This window comes from Stegastes partitus, unplaced genomic scaffold (genome assembly GCF_000690725.1).
Source record: "Stegastes partitus isolate 25-593 unplaced genomic scaffold, Stegastes_partitus-1.0.2 Scaffold371, whole genome shotgun sequence".
Classification (NCBI taxonomy): Eukaryota; Metazoa; Chordata; class Actinopteri; family Pomacentridae; genus Stegastes; species Stegastes partitus.
Window position 1 is genome coordinate 156,458 of NW_007578102.1, and position 18,109 is coordinate 174,566.

An 18,109-nucleotide genomic window follows, 5' to 3' on the forward strand; every position below is an offset into this window, starting at 1 on the left:
CAGCTCCATCAGGCCTTCCTTCATCAGCGAGCTGCTTTATGACGCCATCCAGGAGGTCGTGCATTCATATAGACTATGACAGCAAAGAGGAAACATGACACACAGGACAAGGACAACACCACAGTACACTTCTAAAGCATGCTACATAAGGACTTCTCTTGACTCAGTTCTCGTACAGCTACAAATCATTATAATTTTCAACAGTTTGTTGGAAAATAACACAAAATCTCAATATCGTGTAATTAGCAAATGCTAAAACATCAGTCATTCTTAGCTGGTGTAAACAGTGTACTCACTTGCGTTTGCTTCAAGCATCATATCGTCATTCACTCCACTGTGTAGAGAACAGTACAGTGAATTACAACTATTGTATGGGACGTGGCTTTGTGGGCAAACTACGACGAATCAGTGACAGAATGTTAGAGACATTTCAAGGTCTGTACCTTCTGGACTTTCTGTTCCTCCTAACGTAGAACTTATAGATCACCATGAACAGCCCAACAGATACGATGATGATGATGAGGAAGCACAGAAAACCAATGAGAGCTTTGTCGTTATCTGTAAATGACGTCACAGCAGAAGAACATCAAAGTGGTCACATTCAAGGTACAAGGAAAGGAAACTGAGATGAACGTCAACGTAAAGTTATTTATACTTTCTAGTATCACATTAAAGAGCACATACACTTAGTGGAAATTTGTCCAGTCGTGGGATTGCTCTCAAACGCTTCATTGAAAACAATCACCTATAAAGACAGAACTTCATTAAGAATCACACTGTCCAGCAATATATGAGGAGTAGAACAGGAAGATTCAGAAGAATTTAAAAAGAATGAAGTTATACCAACCACCACTGTGTAGCTCGTAGAGTAGCTCAGGTCCCTGAATTCAAAGTCACAGTTGTCGTTCAAAGGTAGTTTGACATCTGTATTACGAAGATATGCTCTGTATCTCCTCTTACGTCCAAAGACATTCTTGGGTCCCTCACAGGTTGCTCTGATCACATTATTCTCCAGAAGACTCACGCTGACACTGGTGATATTATCTGGTTCTGTATGAGAATGAAAAAAGATTCCATATTTGACTTAAGATGCAACTCTTACTTAAAGTTAAAGACATGTTGTGGTGTCGGTACTTATTAGTGTGTTGNTGCCTGTTGTGTTCCAAAACCCATACAACTGTCATGTTTAGTACCATGCTGTATAAAGAGTTAGTATGTCCACGTACATAGTCAAATGCTGCTGGAAAATGCAGTCAAATGATGGTGTATATAAATGATGTGAATCGTACCCGTGCCTCATTCTGCATCTGATCTGACGTTAGAACAAATGAAATAACTAATAACATTTGGCCAAACTAGTGATTGCAGCCCAGAGAAGCAGGACTGTGAGACGACAGAGAGCTGCCATAGAGAGAGCGTAGGCGTGTGAATGTATACGTGCACGGTTAAGTCGAGATAAAGATCAGATATTCAAAAACTTTACCAGAAGTTGCATTTCCTCTTATTGCGAAGCGCCAAAAGAAAGAAAGAAAGAAATTGTTTTTCTAAAAGATACTTTGAATTTCACCTCACATCTCAGAAAGAATCCTCTTCTCCAAACCTCAGATTTCATTCCTTGTGTGTGTGTGACCTGTCAAGAACAGTGAACGCTAACAGCAACAAGAGGAAGATGGCAGATGGAGGCATTACCGTCTACTCTCAGCTGATTACCTCACTCAGTCGTGTCTTAAATATGAGGCTTTGAAACACATGCTCAGTGCACTGCCAGTCAATGTTTAGTCTCAAATTAACCGGCACAGTAAGGAGAAGGTTATGTGTCCTGGCAGGATGGTATTCCTCTGGCACAGGACTCCAGATTTCACATGCAAATGTGTTTTTTTTCTTTCTATCTCTCTCCTGTTCTGAGGCTCGCAGTGCTTTAAAACACAGCGGTAGCTACGTTTCATACAGACTCTTTCCTCTCAAACTCTGAGGAAAGAAAACATTCTGCCAGAAGTGGCCCAGAAGTGAGTTTCTTCATTTGTGCCGTTCTGCTAATTTCTTCTGTGTTGTTTGTGTGTTTGAGGTCATTAGCTGAGTGTTTATGGTCTCCTTCCTCCTTGGGTCCCATGGGTGCCCCCCTCCTGCCACACCCTCACTCCATTCTGTAGGCTCCCTCCACCACCACCCCCCCACCCAACTAAGCCATCCCTCTGGGTCCTCCAAATCCCACTTGGCCGGGGAGCAGTGGGGGTGGGCACTGGCTCTCTCCCCGTAATGAACTCCACAGAGACTGCTGTTCAGTTTCATCACAGCAAAAATTGCTCCCATGGAGCCCTGAACACAGTGAAAACAAACAAAAGTAAATATCTGGAATTAATACACAAGTTGTTTGGCGTTTCCCAGCATCTACGCCCCCCTCGCAGACTCTCCTGCTTCAAAGTATAGAGATATTTATACATTGCTAGAAACTGGCTCTGCATTCCGGGTGTAACGCTAAAAAACATTTTTTTTGTAAAAGGTTACACAGCATGCTGTTTTTTTTTTTCCTTTTTTTCCCTGTTGTTTGCCATGCATCCCAGATCCATGCATCCCTAAGTCCATCTTGTGGTGAAACATCCTCACTGCACCTGTGTTTAAATAAATGTGAATACACCTTGGAGCAGGTAGAGCCTTTGTTCAATGTATACGCAAATCTTTTGTATCTGAGGGGAGAAAATTAAACGTGTCGTCGCTTTTCTTTTTTATTATTAGCAAGGAGATTAAATATAAATAATCAAATCCCAAACTTGCATTTTCTTACATCTTATTTCGCTGTGAATGGTTTAACGTGTACGTCAAAGATTGCAGAAGCACAAGATGTTAAACTGCGCTCTGCTGCGGAAACCTTTGGCGCCTCTCTGAGAGTTTGCGGGTAACCACATTTGAACTTTGTGAGAAAAAGAATTCAGAAAAAGAGGAAGGCCTGCACTTATTCCTTAAATAGCGTGTGAGCCGGAACAGCTACTTTATAAGCAGTGTGCTGTACGTCTATGTGTACATTAAAGGAAGCGTGCAGAAGAAATAAAATAATCTCTCAGCTCATCATTTGTCCCAGGTGATCTCTGAGTGTTCTGAGGCATGAAAACGGGGCCGTTCCAGGGGACATTGACTTGGATTTTTTTTTTTTCTCTCTCTCTCTCTTTTTTTCCTGTTTGTTTGTTTTGTTTTTAGAAGCCTGGAATATCAATATTTTTTGCACATTTGAAATAGCTTGTGGCGCATGCTTGGCAATGGCAGCCTGAGCTTCAAACATATTAGTTTGCTGGGAGAGAAGAATCACCAGGGACAGTCTCCAAACACAAGCGGGAACAGCAGCACAGTCCTGTTCATCATTTGAAAGCTGCTATTGTTTGAACTTCAGTAACTTTAAACAGGTTAAACTCATATTTAGAATGAAACAGTTGTCTTGTACGCCCGCTCGGTTTTCAGGTTAGAATATTTGTCAGCGGCTGCTCTCCAGGGAAAATGTTGTGAGGTTCAGGTAAAGAAAGACAGTCCCTGCAGTCATTTATCAGTTGGAAGCTGCACCCAGCAGGCCGCAACTGGCGTCACTCATCAGCACAGCTCCTGACACACTAACATATGTGAAGGCAGGCGCACACACACAGTAAACACCGCACATAATAAGCATGTGTACACACACAAACACTGGTGTAATGAGTGACTCTTGCTCTGCACGTCCTTAATCTGCAACCACCAGGCCAGCACAGAGGGGGCACAGTAAAGTACAAGCAGCCTGCAGTGAGCTGAGCCAAAATAAAAAGCCAAGTGGCTCACTAAACCCGTCAGGGGCTCTTAAAAGGCACGCACTGCTTCTCCCTCGTCCATCCAGCAGGCCTACAGGAGCTTTATAAAATGCCGCCCCGCAAAACTTAACTCGGAAGCATCGGCCCAGCCTTCCGGAGCAGGCGTTTTCACAAACTGTAAACTGTTGGGAACAAATGTCGTCTTAAACATGTTCAAAAGAAACCTGATCCTCAGAGAGACGCTTTACAGGTGGCCGGGGGTGTGTCAGACGTAGAGTCCTCCCCAAAACACACACGCACACACACACACACACTCACACACACACACACACCATTGCTGTTTTTTACTTCCTATGTGAGACTCACTCGCTGCACCTCCTCCCCTCTGTGCTGACCAGACCGCAGCCTGTAAATAGAGAAAGATGTCAGACGAGTGTGTGTACGTGCCTCTGTGTATTTGAACAGATAGAAAGCAGGAACACGACGGTCACAAACACATGCACTCTTGTTTACTGGCTAATTTACTCCGTAGGATAACGTGTAAAGACACAGAGCTGTGCAACACTCTGAAACACATCAGATGTTTGCATCCGTCTCACCGAACCATCGACGAGGCGTCCATCGATCCCATATTCGGTCTGCAGGCTGACGACCATCCAAACATTCAATCAGAATTGTCCAGAACTGTCTTCAGCAACAAGAAGAACAAAGAGTCCTGCAGCAGATGGTACATGATCACAACAGATTCCTGGTGTTAGCGTGATGTGGTCAGTCACATAAAGAGGAAGAAGACGACACCGAGGCAGCTTCTCCAAGATGCAGGAGAAACCTGCAGGTTGAGGACCTTAAAAAGACGTTACTTTGCATGAAGTTAACTGATAAAAACTAAAAAGTATTTGGTACCGTCGGGTCTTGCAGCAATGCATAACACAATATGGCTGCAGTTTAAAGCGTTACAGACCTCGGTATCAGTGAATTTGTTGGATCACTCCACATTTGCAACCTATTAATTCATTAATTCAGCGCTGCAGGAGGATTGGTTTTGCATAATGCAAATGTGATCATCGAAACATTTAAGAGCAAGTTCAAGTCAAACAGCAAATTAGTCATTTTGTTGAGAACATACAGCATTAAAACCACATTTCAGCTTTTACATCAAGTCTCACGTTATCATATCGGCCTCTTGGACCAAACTCCCAGAGATTTTTTTCGGTGATAAATATCATGCAGGGTTTTATGTCCTCTTAAGTCTCCTATATTTCAACCGTATGCCAGACTTCCAAAAGGATTTCCCTCACTGTCACAAGCACATGTGCTGGGCCCTAGTAAAATAAGCACTCTGGCCATAAACTTGCCAATGAGCTGTCCCCAAATAACCACATCTGTCAGCTCAACTTAAACAGGCCCTTAAGAGTCACTTTTAAAGATGAAGGGACTTTGTCGGCTGTACACAGACTCACTTACCTCTGCTGCTGATCGAGAGACGAGCTGCAGTGATTCTTCTGAGGTTTAATAATTCACAGAGTGTTTTATTTAGAAATACAGCAGCATTACTCCTGAACAAAACAGAAGCTTGAGGTGTTCTATACAAACTCATCCGTCACTGGTTAAAACTCATGCAACGTTATGTAACACTGTCTCTAATTACAGACTGACTTATTTTGTTTTTTTTAGCAAAGTTAAATTTAAACCATCACACAGTTAAGCTCACAGGCTGCGCTGCATCTCACCTTCTAACAGTAAAAGCCCGGGACAATAACGTGATAGCTGGTTTCAGATTTAGGCCCGTGCAGTTTGCGTCTCAGGTGATTTGAATGCAGCTGCCGTGAGATGAGCTGAGAGCGGCTCTGCGGAGGAAAGGAGGAGGAGGAGAGGAGGAGGGTGTTGCTGTACCTGGCCGAGCCACGTTCCCACGGTCCTCTCCCTCCAACCCCCCAGCAGCCGGTCCCTCTGCCTCCTGAGCACACCGACTGTACCGCCTCTGAAGTTATGGAAACAAAACGTCCTCCTAAAACTCAGGTTTAAAGGTTGCCGAGGCGGGAGGAGAGGACGGATGAAAGAGGAGGAAGTAGTGTGTGTGTGTGTGTGTGTGTGTGTGTGTGTGTGTCGGTGGGGGTTTCTGTCAGCTCATCCCAGATAAGTTTTGGATGTCAACTTTAAGAAGCGGTTAAAGAATGAGACTTAAGACAAGGCATTGTCTGGTAAAATAATGGTAGTCAGTGTATTACGAGCTGCACCTGAAAGACAGGCAAGGAGCCAGACACACTTTTTCATGGTTCAGTGTAAAAAAAAAAAAAAAAAAAAAGAGGATAAAATAAAAACTTGGATCATCGTGAAATGCCGTCTGTTCTGGATATAATCAATAGCTAAAGAAGAATCCAGTTCAGGGTTGTCTCTCATATTTCAATCCCTGCTCTTCTGTGATCAATAAAAGTGAGCTGAAATCAAAGCGGGCCCTCTTTACTATTGTCTATTCAACGTTAGCAGACAAAGACTGAGGAGCCTTTGATCGCCCTGTCTGCAGGGCCCACAGCTAAACACAGACCCCATCCTCCCACTCCCACCCACCACCTCCAGGTGAGCAGTGTGTGTGTGTGTGTGTGTGTCAGTGTGTGTGTGTGTGTGTGCACGCTCACCAAAATGCTTTTTTATTTTTTTGTACACATATATGAGCGCACACACCAAAACAAAAGCACTTTTAAATAGAATTCACACAGAGAAGACGTGCAGTCGGCCCGGCGGGTCATCGCAGACGGGCCGTCCGCCGTCCTCGCTGTCTCCTGCCGTCCCGTCACGACTCCAACCGTTGGACTGGATCCGGTGGACAGCTGTGTCCTCATCCAACGTCTTCTTCCTGTTTTGTTACGATCTGTCCTCCTCTCTCTGTTGTTGTCTCGTCCTCTGTCTTTTTATTCCATTTGGTCCTTTTCCATCACCGTCGGTTGTGTCTCCTTGTCCCTGTCCCGTCCTCTTCCATCTCTGTCTGTCCTTTTCTTCCCAGTTTGTCTTTTCTGTCCTCCTTCTTCTGATGATCTTGGTATGCCGTCATTGAATTTCTTCTGTTCTGTCTCATTTTTTTCTGTCTTTTATTGTCTTCTGTCTGTCTTCATCCTTGTTCCTGTCCCTTTCTGTCTTTTGGTTTATCTCTTCTTCTGGTTTGTCTTTTTCTGTCCCGTCCTGTTTGTTCTCCTCCATCATGTTCTCCTCTGACTTGTCTTCTGATCTTTTCTTTGCTTTTCTGTTTTCTTACCTTCACTTCAGTCTTTTGCTTGTGTGTCCTGCCTGCTACTGATTTGTCTTCTGTCTTATGTTGTCCCGTTGAGTTCTGTTCTCTTGTATCATCCCTTATTTATCTTTTTTGTCTTTTTTCCTTTTCTTTTGGACTTGTTTTTATTATTTTTTTGTCTTCTTTGTTTTCTTTTGTCCTCTGCATGTTTTTTTATTCTGCCTCTCATCGTGCTCTCATGCGTCCTCTTTTGTTTAGTTGTCTTCAGTCCTTTCCTGTCTTTCTCTCTCCTCCTTCTACTTTCCGTTCTTGTTTTGTTCTCTCGTGGCCTTGTCGCCCAGTCCTGCCCCTTCTTCCATTGTCTCCTTGTGCCCTGATCTATTTTTTGTCCTCTCGCTGTCACTCAGGGAGCTGTGACGGACATTTTCAAGATGTGACATCTTATAGAGCGAGAGATTACTTGATTTATTGAAAGTCGTTACTCGCAGCCCTGTTCTTATCCCCCCTGTCCTTGCTTCTGTCATGTCCTTGTCTGTTTGTTCTTTTATGTCCTCTCAGGATTTACTGTCTCTTGTTCAATTCTGTCGTCTTCCAATGTGTCATTCTGTTTTGTCCTGTCCTCTCTTCCTCTTCTCTGTTCCTTCCTCTCTTTCGTCTCCATGTTCCTGTCATTCCCTCCTCTGTCTCCTCTCCTCATGTGTCTCCTTCTGCCTCTTCCATCTCCTCCTATCTCGTCCTCGTGTCTCGGGTGCCGCTCCGCTGTGCTGCATGCTCTCTGACAGCAGACAGGAGACACCGGAGCAGCAGGACCCTTCCACTCTCACCGTGCGCCTTGTTTACGAGTCCTAAACGACAGACAGCCTCCTGTGTCAGAGGAGGGGAGCAGAGGATCTGCTCTGGTTCAACACAAACACAATCTCATGATGACAGCCTACACGAGCACACTCAAGACAGCTTATTATATCAGGGTGCTCCAATGCACGCAGGTGCAGATTAAAACTGATGCTTTCTCCATCTGGCCACATGAGTGCATCACCGCAGCGTGAAAGTATGCTGTACATGTTGACACAAACACTGTCTGGGTGATTCAAATCCCTCTGACAGTGTTCATTTAGAGGTGAGACACAGAGGAAGCTCAGACCACATAAACGCTCTGCATTCTAATGAAGCCAAAGGACAGAGGAGTTATCAGCTGAATGTACTGAAAGCAGCAAAATGATCCGCTCGGCACAACAGTAGCATCTGTGAGGTGGTGTTATCGGACATTATTAGATTCTTAATACGGATGCACAAATGCGTGAGCAGCATTTTACCACAGGAGCTTGTGGAAATGTTGTTAGATTAAATTGCCTTTTATACACTTTGGTAGTTTAGTCAGAGCCAGTTTCATTCCCAAGACGTCAAATGCTGCTGTTGTTTTATCAAATCCCAGGCGTGATTTGGTGTCGGTGCCTCTGGTGGTGATGGTCGGTGCTGATGGACGTTTAGTTTTCTGCTTTAAAGGACCATCGTCAGGAGGTTGGAGGAGTTCAGGAGCATAAGTTGCAGGACTTTCACCCAACAGACTGAGGTCTGTGTCTTGTGCTGTAGTGATTGTTTTTTTCATGTAGATTTGTTTTATTTTGTGACTCATTTCACTTTCTGTTTGGTTGAGTTCATAAACTACATGGTTAGCAAAAAGGTCATGGTTCGGTTAAATTCCACGCTTTCACAACGTTAACCAAATTACAACACAAACGTCGTGTCATCCTGAGAGCAGCGACACAGAACGTTTGTCTGTCTATGACTAAGGTCTATCAAACTAACCTCTGTGTTGAAAGATGAATGTGAAGCGTACGCAGTGCATTCACATGTTTCTCCAGGGAGGCCTGACGCAGCGTTTGTGACAAGTTGGGAGAGAGACCGGACTGTTTACTCCAACGTACAGTAGGAGTCTTATTCTGAAGAAAAATTAGACAAGTATGCTTCCTTGGGCCTGTAACAGTTCAAACTCAGATGCTACTGAGAAGTCTATGGGGGACGTCTGGTGCTGCTCAGGTCCACAAGGCCCCAACCAGGGAAAAACATTTAATTCTACTGGCTCAGTCTGAAGTAAAAGGTTTTATTTTATTAAGTTATTATTCATTTTTTATTCAAAATCTCACTATAAACAGTAACTACTAACTACAGCAGGTAAATATAATGGACTTGAGTACACGACCTCCCTCTGAAATAAAGTGGAGTGAAACTATAAAGTGGCATTAAATTGAAATACTCACATTTAGTGAGAAACAGCACAGATTAAATTGTAATGTCGGGTAAATAACAATAAAATATGTGGTGAATTGTGGTACTGTACTGCTCTGTATACAGTCATGTCAACATCTACAGAACTGAATCTGTTGTTATTCAAGATGATTTGCTAGAAAAAAAGAAGAATTTCTGAAGGCGTCGTGTCTTCACATCAGTGAAACCACACAAAGTTAGTCACGTCATTCAAAAGCTAATGATACCAGCAGTGAGGGTTTTTTTTTTTTTTTTTTTGTGAGAGTATTTTACTTTGAAGTTTGGATTTCTGAAATTCTGCTGAAATTCACCGAGAACAGAATCTGACGGGAGGCTAAGCTGCTCTCGACTCTTAAAGGACCCGAGATGAAACAAAAGACAGAGCGAGGACATCTGTGGACGGGACAGATTTAGACACTTATCCAAAAATATTAATGAAGCTTTGTGTGGTGGAGGACCCCGTATCCAGAGGGAAATGCTTATTGAACATTTTGCCACGGTGAAGGTCAGTGGATTTAGAACAGGCAGGGGATGAGTCAACACAGCTTGTAATTGATAAAATGTGTTTGCCTGAATGTGTGATGAATATACTGACTCAGGGCTACTGAAGCTTCTCCCTCAGCAGCGTGGACAATTACTGCCTGGTTTGTTTACAATCTGTTTAGAGATCTAGTACGTAGATTTGTTTGTGTTTTGATGTAATTTCCAGCATTATGTCTTAATCTGACCGCTGTTGTTTAAATGGGATTTTAGTTTTGTTTTCACTACTATTAATCTTAGGGGCATTTTAACAAGTTGATAAGTTGATTAGTTTTACAACAGACTGTTTATAAAAGATGGATGCAGAGGCTCGGGGTTGGAATTGTGAAGCCAACACCCTGAACCATTTTCTATAGTAGCCAGCAGGGGGCGCCTCCTCTGGTTGCAAAAGGAAGTCGGATTGTGTAGAAGCCAAAGAGAAAATTATCCTACGTCTCACTTAATATGTTACCTTTTCCTAATATGTTTTGATCTTACTCACTAGTTCCAAACCTCCTTCAATACATCATGATGCTCATTTTGTGGATTATGGTCCCAGTCCGGGTAAAACAGACGATCAAGCTGGATGTTCTCAGTCCGATCCCACTGGGTCGACGACGGCCTAATGCCAGACTCAAGGCTTCAAACGTCTAGAAACCAGTGGGTGACGTCGCAGTCGCTGCATCCATGTTTTATTTCCTCTGATTTGAATTTTATAGCTCTAACTTTTTAAAAAATCTATTTTGTGGACATGCTCTCCTTCAGCTTTCCTGTTAATGACTCCTGAGTTTCACATTTATGATCTGCAGTCACCGGCCTCACCAACGTGCCCACTGTGGATTTTGTTTTCTTTGTTAAACTGTTTTTCGCTGCTCACCTTTTTCCTCTCGGCTCTCCCCTCACCCAAACCCGGTCGAGGCAGAGGGCTGTGGTTCTGCTGGAGGTCTGTTCCTTACAAAAAAAAGTCTCCACTGTCGCTTGCTTAAAGGAAGTCGTTGGATTTGTACGGTTTCTGCTTTGTAAGGGGCTTGACCTTAACATTTAAATTATTCAGATAAATTTGTAATGTTCATCTTTCATCTCAATTAGAAAGCAGTTTTGGTCAACGTCTGTGGTTTAACTTCACTAAATGCCATCGTGAGTTTGGCATTTAGTGAAGTCTTAGTGTAATGCTGCTTTAATGATTGGTCTAAACAGCAACATCAATTCTCCAGCATTTGCTTTACTGCTCCATTAACCTTTAATGCCTCGCTTCTGCGGCACACTCACACCCTATACACATTCTAGTTAGAACCCATTTCTGCATTTCAGACTTTTAAAAAATAATTTAACGCAATAGAATCCATGCTGCATAGTTTTAAAATGCACATATTTTTAAGTGCACACGGTGGCTGATGACGGTGACAGCGCTACCAGGGGCTGCTCCTGCGTCCCAATCCATCCTTGCATTTACCACAAACTCTTAATTAATACTCTTGTCTCAGCTCTGTCACCATGACCAGAAAAGAAAATCTCTCACCAGCTTTTTCTCACCAGTCTGCCTGCTTGTTTGCTGCTCGCTTTCTAACTTGCTAATCTGCCACATTTCAGCGAGAGTGTGTTCTTTCCGTCTGCTTGTTAAACGCGCCGTCACTGAGTCGAGAGCGTGGACGGACTGAAAGCCAAATTAAAATTGTGTGCAGCTTCTTTCGCAGCCCGGTTTAGGGGAGGCTGAATCGGGAGACATTTTATCAAAGAAAATCATAAACAGAAATGTTTAGAGAGTCACATCCAAAAAGCGAGAGGGGACGTTTTAATTGATTTTTTTTATTTTTTTTTTATTATTAGGCGTGAAGCCAGGTCTAAGAAACACTGAGATGTTATTCAGATGCCTCAAAATTAATAGACGTTGTGAACTTTCTAACATTCCACTGTTGTGTTGTTGTGTAAGTCAGAGTAGATGTTCAGCGCGGAATAAGAATCATATGCATTTATGCAAGTGAACAAACATGAGGCTGGAAGTGTATTTTGTGAATTTGTTTAAAGGCCAATATTAGCATATAGCGACAGACAGGCAGAGTCCTGACTTCAATTCAAAATCCCCAGTCCGCACCAGGCTCCCCGGTGCCAGTCAATCACCACACCTCTGAAACGAACCACGGCAGACATGAAGTGGACCTTTCAAACCTGGGTGAAAGGTTGCAACCTTTCAGCTGCAAGTTCTTCCTGCGTCGCGGCAGCCGAGCTTTGTGAGCAGAAAAGGGAAATAAGGAGATTAAAAAAAGTTAAGAGTTTAGATGCACAGCAAGTTTCCCTCTCTCTATACACCTAACCTTTAAGCCGAGTGCCCCCCTGTGACTCCTGGATTCCTGATTAGTTTACAGTATACTCCCAAATCAGCATAATAAAGCATGTGATGAGGCTGATGAGATCTAACAGCCTGCTCTTGTTTACCCCGCCGCTGCACCAGCTCCTTCTCTGCATGTGTGTGTGTCTGACCCCGAGGCACCGAGTCACTTGATGCGTCTTGCATCTCCGTCTAACACACATTTACACGCACACACACACACACACACCCACACAGCCTCCACCCCCCCACTGGTAGAAATCCTAGTTGTGGTGCCGTATCTCAGCGGAGGCCGGGAATCCACATCCCCTTTAGGCTAGTCCTGGGGTGCATTTACTCCACGCACACACACACACACACAGAAACAAACACAAGCCCATAAATACATGCGTGTACACACACACACACACACACACACACGCGTGCACGCAGACGCACACTGTATCTTAATGAGAGAAGGAGATGGCGCTATGAAGGCGACAGCAGAATGAAACCTACTCACCAAGGACTGACCTGCGGTTCAGGGGCGGCAGCAGCTCGGTGGGGAGCTCCTCTCCCAGCACTGATCAGAGGGCTGCACCACCGAGGCTGCTCGCGCTGACGGTGCTGGAAAAACCAACTGATTAAACGCCACTGTCGCCTCAGCTCAGCTGCTATATGGAAAGAAAGCTTCCTCTCTTTTATATTTTTTTTCACTCACTGTTTGTTTGTCAGTCTCCTTTGTTTTCTTTGTCCTCTGCCGAGACAGCGGTGCCGGTGGATTGGAGCTGTGAGCGTGAGGGATTTGTGCGTAATTAGCTGAAACGCTCACCCAAGCAAGCACAGAAAGTTAAATTTTAAACTTTTTGAACTATACTCCTTTTTAACGCTATTTCACTGACACTCTGCTTCACTTCCAAGATCAAAACCTTGCTTCGTGGTAGAAATATATTTTATATGAGTCTTTGGAGTATGTGGACAGCAAAACAGCGCTGCCAACTTGCAAGTCCTATTAGCAAGTTGTGCAAAGTTAAAATTGTGCAACGCGTGTGCATGAAAAAAAGTAATGACTGTGAGAATGCATGAGTATATTGATGAAATGTTACCAGAGTGGCGGACAGTGTAATTGGATCCACTGACCGTTGTTTTAAAATTCTTTAATCCCACCCTGCCCATTATGAACTGCAGCTATTTTGACTCCATCCGAACAAAATGTTCAAACGAGCTGCATTTGAGAGGAGTCTGGACCATGTTCAGGCTTTATTGTGTCACTTCGAGAGGCGTCAAGGTAAATTTACAAAGCAGTGCTGTGAAAAACAACTTGGAAATGAGGCTACTACAGCCGACCAGTGAAATGAAAAAGTTTACGACAAAAACAGTCAAATTCATATATTACTGGACATATGTGACGGATGAGAGTTGGTCCTCAGAGGACACAGAAGATAATAAAGCTGTGGGTCAGAGGTTGAGGGCGGCCTGGTCCGGTCTGCCGACCAGCACCTTCCGTCAGAAGCCAACTCACAGTTTTGTGGACCACAGAATAGCCATTCTCTGTCTGTCTGACCTTATAAGGTGCGGATGCGACATTGTTGAATGTGGAGACATTCTGGCACAAATAAAGGGTTAGAAGACTCTGCCCATTATCTGTGCCCTCTGGCCTAGTTGGGCAAGTCATCCAAGGATGGGCAGCGACTCTGCCAGCCCCGGGGCCAGACTTCACTGACTGCCAGCCCCCTCATGCCACATGGTTTCAGCAAGCCTTTGTTGGTTGCTCTCGACAAATCTGCCTGACAGAGTGCAATACAGTTGAGATTTTTTTTTCTTTTTTTTTTTGCAACAGATACATCAGATTACAGTATTATCAGTTCATTTGAAGAAAAGTTTTAAAAGTCTGGAATATTACGGTTGAGTACAGTTGTGTGCTGAGGCCAGTGTTCACTTCGCTGCCCTCCATCTAACAGTGCTGTACCTCTCGCCCTTGACTGCCACAGTTTGGCCGGGGGCTTCTCTGGCCAGAGTTGACAGATCATGGAAGGGCTGGAAGAAAGACAGGACCGGGGCAAACAAAGGAGACAGCTCACTGCTATGCCCTTGAATGAATGAGAGCTCGTCGAACAGACAATAGCCACCTTGCATACCCAGCCAAGTCAACTTTTCATTTATCTCCCCCACTTTTGTCTCTCTCTCTTTTTTTTTTTTTTTAATATAATTTGAAAGTTAGCCCCTATCATTTCATAGTCACTGTCCACCCTTTGCCCCCGCTGTGACAGCCGGGAGAGAAGTGAATAACTGTAGGCAAGAGAGAAACAAGAGACCGAGCATTGTCTCATCTCAGCCCACTGGCAGCAGAAGGAAGGAAAGGAAGAATAAGGGAGGAAAAGGCAAGGTAAGAAAAAGGGGCGACCGGGCAGGGGCAGCTCCGGCGACGTACAGAAGGAATGGCTGGCAGCACAAAGGATGGTTCTCCTTCTGTTTTTCAGCTCCATTAATATCTGAGCTCCAGCCTGCATATATCCTCATTCATTATTCATGAACCGACCAGGAAAGAACGCAAGCGGGGAGGAAGGTGGGAAAGCAAAGGCCAGAGATAGTTCCAATCAGTCCTGGTTTAAATGACACTGAGTGGCAGAGCCTGGGGTTTTATGGCTCGCTGTTCAAATGAGACGCCGCGCCGCGGTAAAAGGTCCACGCTGGCCCACCGTTAATGACCAGCAGGACGTATTAAAGGCTGCACCACTCGTAAAAACTAGCTACCACACTGAGGAGCAAATTTGGCCAAACTAACTTATCATGGTTCCGCACAGAAACGCTGCTTGAACACCACCACATAGCGTACTAACCTGCGCCTGACCCGAGCTAAAGAGGGACTGGACGGATTTCGAAGGCTTGCAAATACCCAGAGAGCCCTGAGTTTATGTTGCAGCTCTTCACTTGGCAGAACATTCAGTGAAAATATGCATTACAAGTCTGCTGTGCGTGGCTGTCGACCTGATTTTATATCACACTGATGCACTTAAAGCATCATAACTGATGGTGAAATGATCCACTAGAAGTTAATGTGGAGCTAAATGTAAAATAAGATCATTCATTTGTGCAATAAACCTCAATTTTTGTCTAAAGCCACCCTCCACCCCCTTGAACGCAGCCATGTCAGCTGATCTCACCTCTAAAAATAGGCTAAAGGGGACCAAGCAGGCCCCAGCAAACACACTATAGATGCTTATATACTGGTACACATATATATACTGCACTGTGCATGATGTTAGTTGAAAACTACGGCGCCCAGCTGTTTCAGTTTTTTTAACTATGCATTTGATTGACTTGGGGCTTCAGTGGTTTTGAGAGACTAACGTTTTGTGGGATTTGCTGACAAGGACAAATATATAGAGCATCGCAGTGTATCCACAAAATCCAGGCTGTTCTGTAGCCGCCCAGACTTTCATAACCCACATTATCGAGACAACCTGTAAGCGATACAGCACGTATTGTTTTAGCTCCAACTCCAGCCAAGTAAAACACACCAGCAGCACGCTATTAAACCTTAAATCTTTTCAGTGATTATGTATTTCCTGCAGTTAATATTAATACAATTCCCTTTTGCCTCTTGTGTGCTTAAACATTCTTGAGTCGAACTGGATTCGGTGCTTAGTCAGATCAGTGATTTCGCCGTCCCTCAGGCACCGATGTCACTTTAAAAATGCCACACGCCTACCAGGATCATTGTTCAGAGATTAGCGAACAAAAATGAAAACAAGCCTTCAATGAATACGTTACAGTGAAAGGGAATTTTTAAGCAGAATGTACAGTAAGCATTTTGCAAAAGACTCAAAAATATTTTATCATCTCATGGGGCATCTGGTGAGTATGCCTTCCCTGCATGTGTGTGTGTGTGTGTCTATGTGTGTGTGTGTGTGTTTTCCTCAAGTCTCAGAAATGGTAATGCCCTTAACCCCAATGCAGGGGAGACTTAACAGTTGGTATTGACTTTGTGAACATTTACCATTGAGGATTCAGACTATTCAATTCTATTTCAACTGAGGGCTGTAGACGGAGAGGGAGGAAGTCCCTGGGCTCCGTGTTGCTCACACACAAACACACACACACACACACACACATGTGCATACACAAGCACACAGCCGTACACACACTCAGACTGCACGCTGAATGTGTTATTCTCCAGTGATATCGACTCAATCGGATTTTAACCCCTCTCTGCCGTACAGAGACAAACGCTCTCAACATAACAAAGGCTCGGTGTGTATGTGTGTGTAAGTGTGTGTAAGTGTGTGTAAGTGTGTGTGTGTGCAGGCATGTGTGTACTTTTTGGAATTGTTGTTTCAGATGTGCAGTCCTTTGAATAATCGCCACACAGCGGAGTACAAATGCCACTTCCATCAATGCAAATCAAAATAAAACTATGATTTATGCTTAGAGACACTTTTTTTTTTTTTTTTAACTTCATTTTTTTTTGGTTACACCTTGAAATCAAGTTTTAATGGAATAAATCAACACTTTGGGAAATAAGATTTCTGGTAGAGACTTAGTTAAGTGAGAATATTGATACCGCTTTCATTTCTGTCCAATGAACGCATGAAGATGAATCCAGCGCCTGCTTAGTTTACGGCATCAAGACTGGAAACAGGCAAACAAAATTCCTAAACTAACTAAATTTGTCTACCAGTACGTCTGAAGATCATTAATCTGCACAAAGGAAAAAGTGGAAAACCTGTTTTTTTATTATTATTATTCCTGGTGCCCTGCTGGACTATTTCTTGGGGGAAATCCTCTCTGAGTCTCTGCTGGCTCCCTGGTAACTGGTTCAGCCTGAGAAAAATCCCACCAGAGACCCAACCACCTCCATGAAACAGCTAGAAACTGTTTAGCTTAGACACCATGTGTTATTTAGTGCTGGTGATGGGATTCGTTGGCTCACTGTTCACCCCTGTTTCCCCTCTTGGTGCTGAGCTAAGTGAACCACCTGTAGCCTCTCATTTAACCAACAGATTTTTACGGTGGCGCCTCATCTCTCTCAAGAGCATTTCCCCAAAACATACCACTGTGTTCCTTTAATGTCTGATTAATTTCACTATTATTTTATGAATGTCTGTGTCTTTAATGCTTCCTCGGATTCCTTTGTTAACGTTTTCTCTTCTCACTGCTCTTTCTGAGTGGATTTTCAGGGCTTTTGTGGGTTTTTTTTCAAACATATATTCACCCATTCTGGCCTGTTCCTCTTGCCAAACACCACCTCCTGTGCTCTGTGAGGATCGTGTCCACGCAGCCACACATCCGACACCCCCTTCAACCACCCGCCCACCCACATCATTTATACATGTGAGCATTAGGACTTGTCACAGCCTCTCAGTCAGGCCCTTTATCAGTCCGGGCCATAGATTCTCATTAAACGGGTGAATCCCCAGTCCCTGACACTTGGGCCATCACACGTCCACTCTCACCATCTCTCCACCGCTGACCATTTGTCCGATGTGACTGGACAGATAGTCGTAGAGAGGCTGTGCTATTGTTTGCCTCTCTGAATACTATAGTGCTCTGCTGTCATATCACACTGGGAAACACGCACCTTTAGGCTGCTGCAAGCACACCAAAAAAAAAAGAAAAAAAGATACCTTGCATTACACAATCAGTGTACGCTGAGCCAAAACTGTGTATTGCACATTCATCACTGTGTCTCTGCTTACTGTAAGTTGACTGGACGACGGGCTAATCAGTTTAACCAGTGGTCAAACGCGGTCAGGAGATAGCCAGCTCTGTGTGGCCACTAGATAAGAGGCGCTGCTCCTAAAAGGCCGGGCTCGCTGCCTTGTTAGCGATGGGTCAGTGAACCGCCGTCCAGATTTCTAAATGGCCACTCAAAGCCCAGAACTGGATTTGCATGAGTGTGTGTGTGTGTGTGTGTGTGTGTGTGTGTGTGTGTCTGGACGTTCTCACTGAAGGACGCCCTGTTTACGGCAGTTAACCGAGTCCCTTCACGGGGGGGGGGAGAAATGTTTAATAGGGATGTTTGCG

General features: G+C 44.1%; 1 protein-coding gene across 1 annotated transcript; it reads right to left on the reverse strand.

Annotated features, from left to right (window-relative positions):
• Positions 1 to 17,559, reverse strand: LOC103359435 (receptor-type tyrosine-protein phosphatase C-like). Its single transcript, XM_008284771.1, has 8 exons — positions 17,539 to 17,559; positions 15,604 to 15,613; positions 4,116 to 4,118; positions 848 to 1,050; positions 685 to 745; positions 444 to 558; positions 297 to 334; positions 1 to 73 (listed from the first exon to the last, which is right to left on the reverse strand). Exons 1-8 carry the CDS (start codon positions 17,557 to 17,559, stop codon positions 24 to 26), a joined length of 501 nt encoding a protein of 166 aa, XP_008282993.1. The 3' UTR covers positions 1 to 23.
• Positions 17,560 to 18,109: the final 550 nt, after the last annotated feature.

Coding starts and splice junctions, on each gene's coding strand:
- LOC103359435 (XM_008284771.1), bottom strand. CDS start 17,559: ATGGTCAGCGGTGGAGAGATG. Junction 746..847: donor CTACGAGCTACACAGTGGTG/GTTGGTATAACT, acceptor CTGTCTTTATAG/GTGATTGTTTTCAATGAAGC. Junction 335..443: donor AGGAACAGAAAGTCCAGAAG/GTACAGACCTTG, acceptor TTCTCTACACAG/TGGAGTGAATGACGATATGA.